Source organism: Morone saxatilis, unplaced genomic scaffold (genome assembly GCF_004916995.1).
Source record: "Morone saxatilis isolate NCDOM2014 unplaced genomic scaffold, NCSU_SB_2.0 Contig8, whole genome shotgun sequence".
NCBI classification, from domain to species: Eukaryota; Metazoa; Chordata; class Actinopteri; family Moronidae; genus Morone; species Morone saxatilis.
The window spans coordinates 2,665,778-2,679,601 of NW_023340257.1; the positions used below are offsets into that span (position 1 = coordinate 2,665,778).

The 13,824-nt window shown below is 38.9% G+C and overlaps 2 protein-coding genes across 5 annotated transcripts in view; both read right to left on the bottom strand.

The window, feature by feature from the left end:
* Nucleotides 1–8,146, bottom strand: part of sgsm2 (small G protein signaling modulator 2) — a gene marked incomplete at its 3' end in the record, with an annotated part of 93,421 nt that extends 85,275 nt beyond the window's left edge. For both annotated transcript variants that reach the window (XM_035680667.1, XM_035680666.1), the window contains 1 exon segment: nt 7,939–8,146. In XM_035680667.1, coding sequence (XP_035536560.1) covers nt 7,939–7,998 — 60 coding nt within the window.
* Nucleotides 8,147–12,508: 4,362 nt separating this feature from the next.
* tnfaip1 (tumor necrosis factor, alpha-induced protein 1 (endothelial)) overlaps nt 12,509–13,824 on the bottom strand; it is an 8,448-nt gene continuing 7,132 nt past the window's right edge. For all 3 annotated transcript variants that reach the window (XM_035679820.1, XM_035679821.1, XM_035679822.1), the window contains one exon: nt 12,509–13,305. In XM_035679820.1, coding sequence (XP_035535713.1) covers nt 13,075–13,305 — 231 coding nt within the window. In that variant the 3' untranslated portion in view covers nt 12,509–13,074. The remainder of the gene's footprint in view (nt 13,306–13,824) is intronic.

Genomic DNA, 13,824 nt, shown 5'->3' on the forward strand with positions numbered 1-13,824 from the left:
TCACGCGCTGTTTACAAACAAGCTAATAACACCAGAAGAGGACGATCATGGTCGTCTTGCGGCAGGGGCTGAGGTTAAAGGCTAGAGAGGCGGGGCTAATACGTCATTGTTTCGGAAAAAATCAGTTTTTGGCCGTCCAGACGACTGGGCGGTTTTCGGATTTTCCCACTCTGGGACCCGTTTTCAAAAAATACAGTTTTCACACCCCGAAAACGCCGTATCCGTCTGGACGTGAGGCCGATACGATAAAGTATTTATCCGGATTCGAAAAAAACTTATTCGTGTGGACGGGCCCTCAGTCTTCTTCCATACAGCATGCTGTTCATTTAGTAAATGATGGTCCCATTTAGAGTAAAATAGACCATAAAGCACGGTAGGCTTTAGGGCGGGGCTTCATGGTGATTGACAGGTTATTCTCAGTGAGTCCGTCCAGCGTAATGCAGGCTCTTAAAACCCAGATCAAATTGTAATACCAGGCAGTGCTGATCAAATATGAATCAGGATTCACATATTTTCTTCTGTGTGCTCGTCATTGCTTACAGTCCGATTAGCCACTTGAGAAGCAAGAATGCTAATCACGATACACAGATATCTGCATATGAATGCTGGATTGTCGTCACATGGTAGTCGATGGATTCCAAGATTGCATTTTGGCCAATGCGTTCTACCTTTTTTGCTCCTCACACAGACCTTTGGTTGCCTGCAGTTTACCTGCTCAAACTTACTCAGTACTACTCGGAATATTCTGCATTTGTATGCAAATATCTGTTCATAGAGATTAAGTGCCAATTAGCAAATGTTCCCATGCTAACAGGCTGGACTGATATAGTTAAGATGGTTTACTTCACCACAACTGCTAGGATCAAAAACAAGACACATTTTTTTAGACAAAAGACGCATGACAAAAATAATCAGATCTGCATTACAAAATCCCATAGGGTAGGAAATCAGCCCCTCTGGAGGAGAGACTGCATCCACAGGGACTGTAGATGTATGTGGATGTATAGATAAAGTGTTTGCCAAAGTTTGTATATCCTTTATCAGCGTAGTGATTCTGTGGATGGATTATTTTGAGTCGATCCACAGAACACAACATTCACCATATCTTACATCGTGCTCTTCATCTTCACAGTCACTCATTTGCTTCCCACTTTGTCTCTGCCACCATTCTAAATAAATAGGATAGTCATTTTCAGGTACTGTGAGCTTATCCTTGCATCCTGTCACTTCAACTCCATCCTACAGTTCTACAAACTGTAGCTCGGGGACCACTCACAATCATCTGTCATTATCACGTTTGTCATCGAGCTTTGGGCATGACACCTCATACACGAAAAAACACAGACCTGCAAAAAAAAGGTGCTTTGTTTTACATCCTCCTGCAAATGACAAATCAATTGTAGTGCATTCAAGTCAGAACAACTGAGGCACTGGGATTCACACTGATGAAAGCAGGATAAAAGACAACATGGTAAAACAGGCAATGCCCCCAGACAACTTTCATATCTTTAAAACTAAAAGTAATAACTCTTCAGCTGGATAGAGAATGTGCTCGCTGCCTGTTGGGGAAAGTGTATGACCACCTACCACACCATTCTTTGGGGAAATAAACTGATTCTGACAATTCTCAATATGTGGGAATGGTAACTATTATTTGTTGCAGGTTTTTACAATGAAACACCTTTTACAGAGTCTTGTGACGGAAGGTACACTTCATGTGCTTATTACTAAATGTTAACTTTGATCTTTGCATGTATTGCAGTTTCATCTGTCTTCTAAATAGAGCCCATCCGCACACATCACAAAAACTAAAGGATCTTGATGGCAGCAGGTGAATACAGAAGTGCACTTTTCCTTTCAGTACAAGAGACCACCTGACAGGGCCACCTCACTGCTGTGATATTAATCGCCAACTGATGCAATTTAACTTCTTAGGGAGCTGCTAAAGCTTTCTGTTGCCAAGCAATACTGAGATAGCTGAGTGCCGCTTAAAGAGACAGGGAGCTTTAAACCAGGAGCCAGTGGGCTTTGTTCAAACCAGTCTCTCACAGCTCAGTTTGCTGCACTTTCAAATGTCAGAAGGCATTGACTAGCATCTCATGGATGAACTGTGGCCAGTCACACCATTGATTTTTATACTGATACTAGTGTTGCACGGTGCACCGATACTTCAAAAGTATCGCGATTCTCAGAAATTAAAAACGTCACGATTCCTAAATTTATTAGTATCGAATACTTTTAAGAAGACCACGTTCCAGATTTGTAAGAGACGTATTTCATTGTGGTGTGTGCAACGCATGCTTCCAGTGCCCCCTGTTGGGACGGTCTGTGTTTTTTCTCCTCACGCACGCAGCAAAGAAGCTGCAGCGTGTCATGTGACAAACAAACTACTGTAACGAGACGGCTGCTATGAATACTGTGGCCCGCCGTCCACGACTGGTTAGACAAAGATGACGCGGAGGAGTGAAATATGGAAGTAAAAAAAAATGTACTTTGCCTACCTTGCTGACATGAGTGCAAAGCTAACCCTAACCCGTTTGTCGTCAGGTGCTACAAACAAATGTAAACAAATGTAAACAAAGGGAAACAGCTCGAACCTGGCGAAACACTAGGCACGCCGAGTTGTACAAGGGAGTTTAAAGACCGACAGGTTACGTATGTGAAAGATAACACGATCACGTTCATGCCCTTAAATAAGTTCAAATGAGTAGGCTATTGGTTTATTTTTGTGAGAAAGTCACTATTTTGCGCCCACCGTAGGTTTGACAAGGCATATCTAGAGGAAATAATTAGCTACTATGGGCATTATCCTCATTGGCTAACCAAGTAGCTGCCTACAGCATATTTAACATCCTCTGAAAACGCAACTTTTCACCAGATAACGTTATAAATTCTGCAGCTGCTAAAATAAAAGCATACAAAACATCAGCTACAATGAATCTATAGAGCTATGATGATTATAATCAACATGTGCATGTTTGTCATTGTGATTTATTTCTATGAGGTTATTACAGCATTTAAAGAGCACAGACCTACGCACAAGGAGGTGTATTGTGAAAGCCTTGGTAAGAAAATGATGGACTTCAAACTATAAAGTTAACCATCAAAGAAATCAGACGTTGAAGTACAGAGAATAGCCTATATTAATCCATATATCACAGCTTAAATAACATCAGGTTTAACTCATTATTCCTATTATTAATATATGTAATGTTCATGGTTAAAGTAAATGTTAGCAGTTATCACTATAACACTGCATATAGAGATGCTAAGTTAGTCACAAAGTTATTGTTACTATTTCACAGTAAACTTCTATTTAGGTCCGTCTGTTTATGAAAAATGTTTCACCATCAGTATTTTAAGTATTTCCATTTTCTTCTGCTACAGAAGTCTGGGGCCCCGGGCTCCGAAAGGAGCAACTCCTCAAAGAGCAGCCAACCCAGGCAGCCAACCCTCCAAGCTTAAGCTTAGCCAAATGTTTTGATATTCATATTTTGTTCAAATGTTTAATATATCTGCTGTTCATATGTTCATTTCATTAGTGTCCTATATGGATTAAACATGTTGTCCGATTTTAAAATAAAGCACAGCAATGATATTTGAGAGTGTTTCTCCCTTCTTCAGGAAAAGTATCGAAAAAGTCTCGAAATCGCAATCTGACTTGGTATCGGTCTCGAAACAATAATTTTGGTTCGTCGAAACACTACCTGGTATACACACAAACACTACAGTAATTATCAGCTATGTGAACAAAGTGGGCAAAACTGCTGCATTTTGGGAAACATACTACATTTTTCCAAAACAACAGATCCAATATGGTTCAATATGGAGCAAACCATCAATTCCTTCATCGTAAGGGGAACATTGATCTCAACCAAAACGCAATTTAGCTACACTGGTTCTCGGCATATTCAGTAGTTGTATGGTATCCTTTTAATGATAGCAATATAAATACTTGCTCATCAATATGATACTTATTCGTAATAATAATAATAATATTGAAAACTACTTGCAAAAATGTAGTGCAAGGACATGAAAAGAATGTGAAAAAGATTCAGTTTTGCATGAAATAAGCTTAAACCATTCATGATTATGCATTTCGCTGCATCTTCAAAAATGTAGTAATGTGAGCCCACACTTTAGAACATTTATAACGATAACAGTATCGTATTGTCCAGGAGCTTACGGGCATTTCGTTACTGACAGTTAGGAAACTGGTACCTAGTTTAGTACCTATTCATCTCGATACCCATCGCTTTAGTCCAGCATCTCCGAAACTGCTATCTGAGCTTAGCGTTCTGAAAAGAAGGAATGCAAGGTATCACAACATAACTAGGAAAATACTGGCCATTAACGCTAAGTTACCAATTGGGGGAAACGCACCACACATGACAAAATGAGAATTTGCATGCAACTTGGAATAATCCAAAAGTCAAACACACAAAGCTGCGGAGACTTACAAAACGTTCCCGCTGAACGCAATGCTTTTCTTGATGTTAACAACCAGCAGCATAACAATTATCCTATCAGATCACAAGTCAACAATGACGGAGGTGTGTTGAAGATTACAGCTCGGAGCGGTCAAACACACAGCTCCGTATGGCCCAGTGACCCAAAGAATGCAATTGTTCCCTTATTTCCCTGATGCTCTGTGTTTGGAACACATATCCCCGCCGCCTGCAGGCATCCTTAGAACTGAAGCTATTTCAGCACTTACAGACGTGTGGGGACGATTTAGTGTTTTAAGACTCAACCTGTGGGGGACTGTGGCAATGCTGGAGTATGACAAGCAAAAGTATTTGCTGCAGTTCTTGTAAATGAATGTAGTGTTGGCTCTAAAATCAGTGCAGAATGAATGAAAATCTTACTTAAGCTGCTTTGACTACCAGATTTAAGAAAGTGCTATGATAGTCATGTGTCCAAATTATATATTCTGGACCTTTGACAACTGCTGCACAGCTCTGAGGCATTTCAATTATCTCTGGTATAATTGTGGTTGTACAGAAGAATAGGGCTCAAGTCAGTCTTTGTCTCGAGACATTTTTAATATTATGTCAGACTTGTCTCTGTATGTGGATGTTTTTGATCTGACTTGTCTGGTGGTCGTGTATGGATTTTGACCTGTGTCTGGGTTATTTTTACTCACGCCTGTCTCCATCTCAAAAGGCGTTTACCTAACTTGTCTTGATGCCGTGGGTGGTTTGTTGTGGATTTGCGTCTTAGACTCGACTCCCATTTGACTCAGTTTTAATCAGTACACTGACTTGACTTAAGTGGGGTTTACCCTAACCCTAACCGTTAACTAAAATGTTATATTGTATTGCTGCCAATAGTGTCTGACAACGAGCAATTCGATTCAATTCAATTCAGTTTATTTGTATAGCCCAATTCATAACAGAAGTTATCTCAGGACACTTTTCAAATAGAGCAGGTCTAGACCAACTCCTTTTAACATTTACAGAGACCCAACAGTTCCACCATGAGCAAGCACTTGGCACGGGGGCAAGGAAAACTGCCTTTTAACAGGCAGAAACCTGGACAGACCCTTCAGCTCTAGGTGGGTGGTCGTCTGTCTCGACCAGCTTTCAGCTATGAAAGAAGCTCACTTTGAGTGAATTTTCTAAGCAACCATTATCAAACTGCAGCCACCTTTGTACTTGTGATTACAGGAGCAATTTTTAGCTTCAAGTGCACTTTTAAACTAGCGTTGTTGTCTACCTTCAGATAAGACTTTTTACGTCAGTTGCAGTAGGATCAGTACAAGCTACGGAGGAAGTATCTAATATCATTCGCCAACATGAACTCCTGATTACATTAAGTCAATTCTGTGGTTAAGTGAAGCAATGAGTGAGAACTAATGAGGTATTGTTGGGTAAATGTGATGCTTTGAATCTAACAAAGCACAGAGAACACTCTTTACACAAAAAAAATATTTTTTCCTGTTAAACTGCCAGATACTTTTGACTGGATATTTTTAGCCTGACCTTTCCTCTCCATTATAACGATGAAAACTACACACTCACATTTACACTCACTCAGACTGAGGTAGAGTCAGTGTGAGCCACACCTTGCCACATTCAGTCTCACAATCAGCTGCCTCTGATTTACACTGACATCTCAGTGCGGGGAAATCGCTCCAGTTGTGGCTTTCGGTAAAGGCAGGCGGCGTAAGGACTACAATGGGAGTGGGTAGGGAGGTTAAAGGAGTAATGATTTATTCCCCACAGGAGAGATGTGAGGCATTCATCACCAGGAACAAAAAAGCCTGTAGCACTGTTTGAGCTGTGGATGTTAGCGCAGCTGCTAGACACAGACAGCAATACAACCTGCACTGAAAAGATGCCTTGCTATAACACTAAAGACAGAGGCTTTAACCAAGGACTTCTGCCAGCAGGGCTGTCTTATTATTGGATGCTTGGATCTTATGACATTTTTTTTTAGCTATTTAATAAATTGAATTTTATATGCAAATAGGACAGCAAACACGCATCAGATATTACACACAATGCATTTTAGGTCAAATGTACTCAATTTCAACGTTTGTATTGTAGGATAATACAGCAATATCAAAGCAGTGTTCAAGCCCATACAGTAGATAGACTTATTACTATAGTATTTTTTTTACCTGAATAAAATCATAGAAATGATAGCCAAACACTAAAAAGTCTGTACAAAGGAAGACAGGGATGTTACCACTAATACCAGAGTAATTGCAGTAGGAATTAGGGCTGCATCATATGTGTATATATTGACAGATATGGCGATTGCGATATGATTTAGGCCATTGGTGTGGGACTGATCGTTTTTGCATCACAAATAAAATTTTCAGTGAAAAAACTATTTCAATCATGATTTTTTTTAGCAGTCTCTACCGAACAAACATCAGTTTCTGAAAATCTGGAGAGCAAGATTTGTAGGCCAGGGCAGTACTTCATTATAATGCGGTTTTGTCACACATTTGAACTTTATTTGCATATTGGTCATATTGTGATTTCAAATAATATGGGGATTTATTGTGCAGCCCTAGTAGGAATGTAAAGATATATGGTGAGACCAGGGTTGGGAGGATCACTTTAAAAATGTAATCTGATACAATTACTAGTTACCTGTTAAAAAAAATGAAGTCAGTAACGTAATCCAAGTAACATAGTATTAAAGTAACTTGATTACTTTCCATACTTGTGGATTACCTCAATACTGAATATGTAAATAAAACCAAGAAAAAAGAAATATCAATAAGAAGCATTGTTATAAGTGTATTCTATAAAAACAACAGAATAATGGAACCTTTGAAAAGATGATGGGAAAAAAATGAAACGCTTTTTGGGTATTTCTAAATTCAAACTGATGTATTTTAAAATCGCAATCTTGCTAAATAATCCCCATTAAGTAAATTACTAAATGTAACTGTAATCTGATTACATCTTTTTTATCCTGTAGCCTACCTGTAATGGATTAGTTAAGTTACCTGTTTTAAGTAGTCCGTATTGCCGTTACATGTAATCTGTTACTCCACAAGCCTGCATGAGCCAGTTATCGTGATATCAATCGATCAGTTTCACTTACAGGACGCTTTGTTTAAATAATATATATCATTTAATATATTAGAAAATCTTTTTCAGTCATAATTTTGTTTATTTTTTTTAAAATAAAACCGTATGGTGAAGTGTATGGAACCGTGAGCGGAGTGCACCCATACTGTAAGGTGCAGTTTAGCTAGCTTCATTCATTCAGCAGCAGTTTGTTAAACTTGCCTTTCAAACTGAATTAGCCCAACGCAACACCCAGGTGCACCGCAGCAACACACCCGCCAAAAACGAGCCCGGTATGAAGCGACACTTCCCAAGCCTCCTGTCGTGATTTTGAAGTGAGAAGCCATGAAATAAAACAATACATATGTAAATGTGAAGCTCGACGCGCCGTCAAACAGCAGCCTACCTCTCGTTTGACGTTCCATAATAATTTCTCTTTGTGGTCTTCCACCGTGGAGCCCTCCATGTCTGCCTGTCCTGTCCGTCCGCGGTGTGTGAGCACGACACAGGTCTGTCTCTCTGACACCGTCTCTCCGGCGCTGTCAGTCCGCTGTCCCCGGCCTTTTTTAGTGAGCTCTCTTTGCTTTTTATTCCTCGTTTCCTTCTTCCTTCGCTCAGCTGGACTCTGACGCAGCCGAGCAGCTTGGCGGCGACGTCAGAGGATCCGCCTTCTCCGCGATACTGATCAATGGAGGAGGGAGAGCATCCAGCCCCGCCCCGCCCCGACCTGCAGCCTCCCAGCCTCCCAGCATCCCACACACCAACCTGTAGAGCCTCCAAGTTATTTATAGCACCTCCTTTCTCCTCTCCCGGCCGGGGGAGAGTTACAGCAGGAGAGCCGCTCTCTTGTGAGAAGGTGTGAAACGCTGGTATGGAGAGGTTTGTGTGCGGGTTGTAATAATTCATTTATATGTTGAGCAGACATGTTAATGCGTTTGGTGAGCTCATTGAAAGGCTTGTTCATTCACTCTGACGAACAGTGCCACCAACAATCCCTGTACAACAACCCGACTCTATTATCTACATTACCTGTAAACTATTTAAAAAAAACCATAAATACTGTCATTCAAACACATATAAGCATGCTGTGCACATTGTATATACTGTCATATCTACCTAGTCTACCTCATGTACACACAAATATCTGCACCGAAATATTCATTCCAGCATCCTTTGCACTCTGCGCTATAGTCTACAAATGTTATTGCCTTTGTTTATGTTTTTATATGTAACTGTACACTGTACATTTTTTACAACTGTAATATTCCAGCAGCTGGGGCTCCAATTAATACTGTAAAACAACAGAAAATAACTGACTTGTAAAAATACAGTAATTTTCTGTAATTAATTTAGTTTTCATTATACATAAAATCTTTTGTTTAATTAAAAATATTGTAAATGATATGTAAAAACGTTTTACCTAGATTACCTATAACTACACTGCTGTAATACAAGTAATTATGCTTACGTTTAAAGAAGAGTGCTTTTATTATTTGATCTTTCTTATTTTAATCTGAATTTTTAAAGTTAATTAAATACATTTACAATTACATTAATAATTAATTACAGTAATTTACCAATGCTTACACATTGATAAAAATATTTATGCAATGTTTTTTATTGTGAAAATACAATATAATATAATTACACAAGATATCTGTCTTCAAACTTGAATTTAACAGTCTAATCTATTAAAAAAAAATAATATCTGTCTTTTTACTTGAAAAAAGGAAACTTTCTTTAAATAAGCAGTCATTTTATGATTATTTACAGTTACAGATTATTTTACATTAGACATGTAAATTCACAGACTATTTTTGTAATTTTATTAATATGTCCATGTATTTAAAAAAAATACAGAAAACAAAATCTGTAAAATAAACAGGAAGAACCCTGTAAACTACAGATTTTTTTTACAGTGTTAGCTGTTTGTGTCCTGTTTTATTTGTATGCTCATTCTAAGTATAAAAACCAGAGTTAAATTCCTTGTATGTGTGCACATAGCTGGCCAATGAAAGTGATTCTGATTCTGAAGCTCGGCACAAAAGGAGACTGCATCTAAATCACAGGGATTCTAAAAATAGCGCTCTGTGAAGCACACGTTGACCACTCTCAGTGCTGGTGCCAGGTTGGCCTGCTGCAAAATAAATGACGTCACAGCAGCGTGATATAGAATAGCCCCGTCTGTTGGAGTCCCTGTCATTAAAGCTCCTGCTTGTGCCTCCATGTGGGCTGAGGGTGCACCTGCAGCCATCAGAAGCCATGCTATCATACAGCTCTGCCTAACATTTCTGTGCTATGTTCAGCTTTAAAGAACAGATTTTTTCCAATCAGCTTCTTATTATAAATGATGTATTCCTACACGAGCACAGCATTCTCTGCCAGTGCTGGAACACTTCTGGTTATTTCACAGGAGAGATTTCTTTCTGCACTGTTTTGTCTGTGCTCCTCTCGTTGGTCGAGCCCTGCCCACTTCAAACCAGTGACATAAAAGAAAAAAGAAATACAGAAATTCCTCATGTTAATGTTAAATAACCAAACCTGGCAGGAAATACTGTGTTCATTTAGGATCCCATCACTTATAGTAAGAAGCTAATTGAGAAAAATATGTTTCAGGACCGTTCCATATCCAGAAGGATTTTTTCCAGAACTTTAAAGGGCTAGTGTGTAGGATTTAGTGACACCACTCACGTCTGTATTTAACAACCTGGGAATGAGAACCGGCTGTGAAGTGTGTAGGAGGAACTATGGTGGCTGTGAAACTTTTTACATCGTGGTAACGAGTATGCAACTATCTTTCTCCACAGCTGTACTTTCAGCGTCACCTCTCCAACACTGGTGTGCCTTCCTCCTCCCTCTCATCCTTTTCTTTTATCCATGGAGCCAACATAAGCAGTTCTGGTTTTCAGGTATACGAGCTAACACTTAACCCAATCTTAGGAGTACAGACTAAAGTTATGGCTTCAATAGTGAGTAAGAAATCAGGAGCTGGTATCAACAAGTGACACCTCAGTCAGACTCGCTCTAAGTTACGGCGGTCCTGGGTGTAATTGAGCTAGGAATCACCTGCAACAACAGATCAAGAGTCTGCTGCTGCTCCTGGTAAACCTGCTCAAGAACAGGTTTACCAACATAATGTAGGTAATCATGGTGATCTACACTGGTTAACAGGCAGTTAACAGATCCCAAAGACAGAAGCTGGCTAACTCTGATCTGGCTTCATGATACAGGCCCAGGTTACAGTAGAAAGCAAACAATACCCAGATGAAATAGCAGCATGTAAATTCTCTAAATATCAGGGCTGTCCTCACCCTTAATGCTGATAAACCTTTACATTACAGCTCAGAAATCATGTTTCTTATTTAAAAGTGAACCTAGTCGAAGTCTAGAGATAAAGCAAACACACAAGTGACACTGATTCTGGCATATCTGAAGTCATTTAGAAGGTAAAAATGGAGATTTTCCTTACCTGGATTGGGGGTCTAAGGACAGAGGTTGTTGTACAGATTCTAAAGCCCACCTAAGGCAAATTGTGATTTGTGATTTTGGGATATACAAATAAACTTTGACTTGACTTGACTTAATGTGGACTGACAGAGCCCAGAGAGGACAGGCTCTATAGCGCAGAGTTTGTCCTTACTGTGCACTGTCTGAATTTTACAGTGCAGGGTGTGAGTAATGATCAATTACTTACTTAATTAGTGTAGTGTAGTGTGTGTGTGTGTGTGTGTGTGTGTGTGTTTTTTTAGATGGTTTAACTGCAAGATGGGCCAAATCGTCCAACGTTTATAGGCGATAAATTAGTATTGATATAGTGGAGAAAACAGGGTGCAATTTATCAAACCTCTTAGACCTTATTAATGGTACAAGATACTTTCTTACTCCTGTTTTCCTTTGTTTATTATTACTCAGCTTTTGAATGCACCTTTTTGTCTTACTGCCTATATAGATAGATAATAACGTTTCTTTTTGTAAAATAAAATTATTCATTATTCAGTCATTATTTCAGTTTTAGTCTGACTTTGGAAAGATTTTTTTTCATTCTATGAGAAATTGTCTTTTCTTTGGTGACAATCACAAGCAAAAATGTTACATATATATGTAACATTTATATGTAACTCCTATTCTCAGTGCAAATGACATTCCCATTTAATTAAATTCTCAGTGGCATGAAAATGTTTGGTTGGTTTTATGTGTCTCAACAATGTTTGTTGAAGCACAAATACAAACTAATAGTAGTGTCTAAAACAGGCACAGAATGTAGCAGTCAGTGTTAGTATTTGCTGCATGTTAGTTATATTCCTAAAGATTTTTATAAAATCATCACTCCATTTCAATACTATTTATGATTTTTAAATTCTGCCATTCCCACACTTCATTCAAGCTGCCCTCACACGCACAGGAAACCATTTTATCTCACTGACTAACTGACAAGGGGCATGTAAACAGCATATTCTGTTTGGATATTCCTTATTAGGCCTTATTCCAAATGGAGCATTTTCCGATTAAGACGTGGGCTATGCCAATATTATTCAGGTTTTAGGAGCACATTCGGAATATGCATCTGATCTGGGGTCTTTACTGCAGTTTGCCTGTTTCCGGTCAGCTCTGTGCATTGTAAACAAACCGACTAGCCATCAGTTTGCAAGGTTGGAGAAGACCACAAAGGTCACAATGACCAATACTTTCAAGAGTATATTAGTCAAAGTTCCTTCTCTTAAGTTACTGCTAATGCTAACATTTCCTGCTACTGTTACTCCACATTAAAAGAGTCAACTAGCATTTATGATAAACTGTGTGTTAACCACAGTCAATAATGCATCTATTTTGAAACTGATTCTTTGAAGTGAGCCAACAATAAGCAGAATATTATTTCACTGTACGTAAGAGCATTCCTTTGTGTCTCCTGATAGTTGAGTTTAAACTGCAGAGTTTCTTATTGTGCCTACCTTCTAAAAGCACAACACAGGCAAAAAGTAGTTGAATTACAATAACTTTTATCTTCACAGCTGGAAAAAAGGCATTATGGTAAACTGCATTAAAACATGTTAGAGGCACACTCATTCTGAAAAACAAGAGGTTCATCTTTGGCAAACAACAGGCTGTTGTAAATGCGTATATGAAAAATACAATCTATAAATATGAAACATGCTCTCTTGCTAATTCGGAGTGCTAAGTGCTAGGATTGTAACAATATTTCTTCTAGGAAATAGTGCATATTAGTGATTTTTCCTCCATTATTAATCTACATTTCATAAAAAAACCTACAGTTCTCTGGATATTTGAAGTAGTTGCTTTGAATCCTCTGATAATAATTCATAAATTATGATGGACAGAGCGACAATACCACAACTATCTAGAGTAAAAAGTCAAATGCAATTACATCAAGGCCACAATTTGGACTTCTTAGATAGTGGTAAAGAAAGTAAGATAGTAAAACAATTCAAAAGAGAAATGTTATGAGCATTAACAGACTTCATGTTTGAGTGTTCATCATCAACATGAAAATCTGAAATCTGTCCAGCGGTTGGTGGTTTCAGTCTCAGTGTCCCAGCGGCCGGTCGTCGTACGTGCTGTACCTCTTGACGTGGATTCGACGGACTCGCTCGCGAAGCTCGGCTCCTCCGGGCCCCTCCTCTTCCTCGCTGTGGGAGCCACAGTTGCTGTAGCTCCGACGAGTGGCTTCCAGCAGGGAGTTGTCGGGCAGCGGCATCGTCTCGTAAAGCAAGGTGTTCAGAGTCTCCTCGTATATTCGAGCTTCAGGAAATTCCACCTGTGGTAGAAAGAGACAGATAGCAACTTTTTTTCTAGATTTTGAATAAATCTGTTAAATATGCACTCAAAACAATCAAAAGGTCAAAAAAAAAACACACAAAGAATTCACACTGTCTGTCAGGGTTAAGTTAGTACAAATAACTGTACACAGCCTAAGATCCAGCTTTAAAAAAAAAAAAGAGACCTTCAGACTCTTTAGGGTTGCTCAGAGTAATTTCTGTGCCTGCAGTGTGCAATTATTGTAAGTGTTGTCAGTCATAACACTCCCCCCCCCTTTGGACAGATCATAGTACTTAAAACCACACAGCTTACTACCCCCCACTGACGTAATGAAATGTGACAACACTATCATTTCTGTATTATTTACTTGCAAAATGTACTGTGCTACTAGTGCATTGGTATATCATATAAAAAAAAAAAAAAGTATTTTGAAATTACTTTTAAAATCATTTTTTGAGGAAACACACACATACAGTGCCTTGCAAAAGTATTCACCCCCCTTGGCTTTTTACCTATT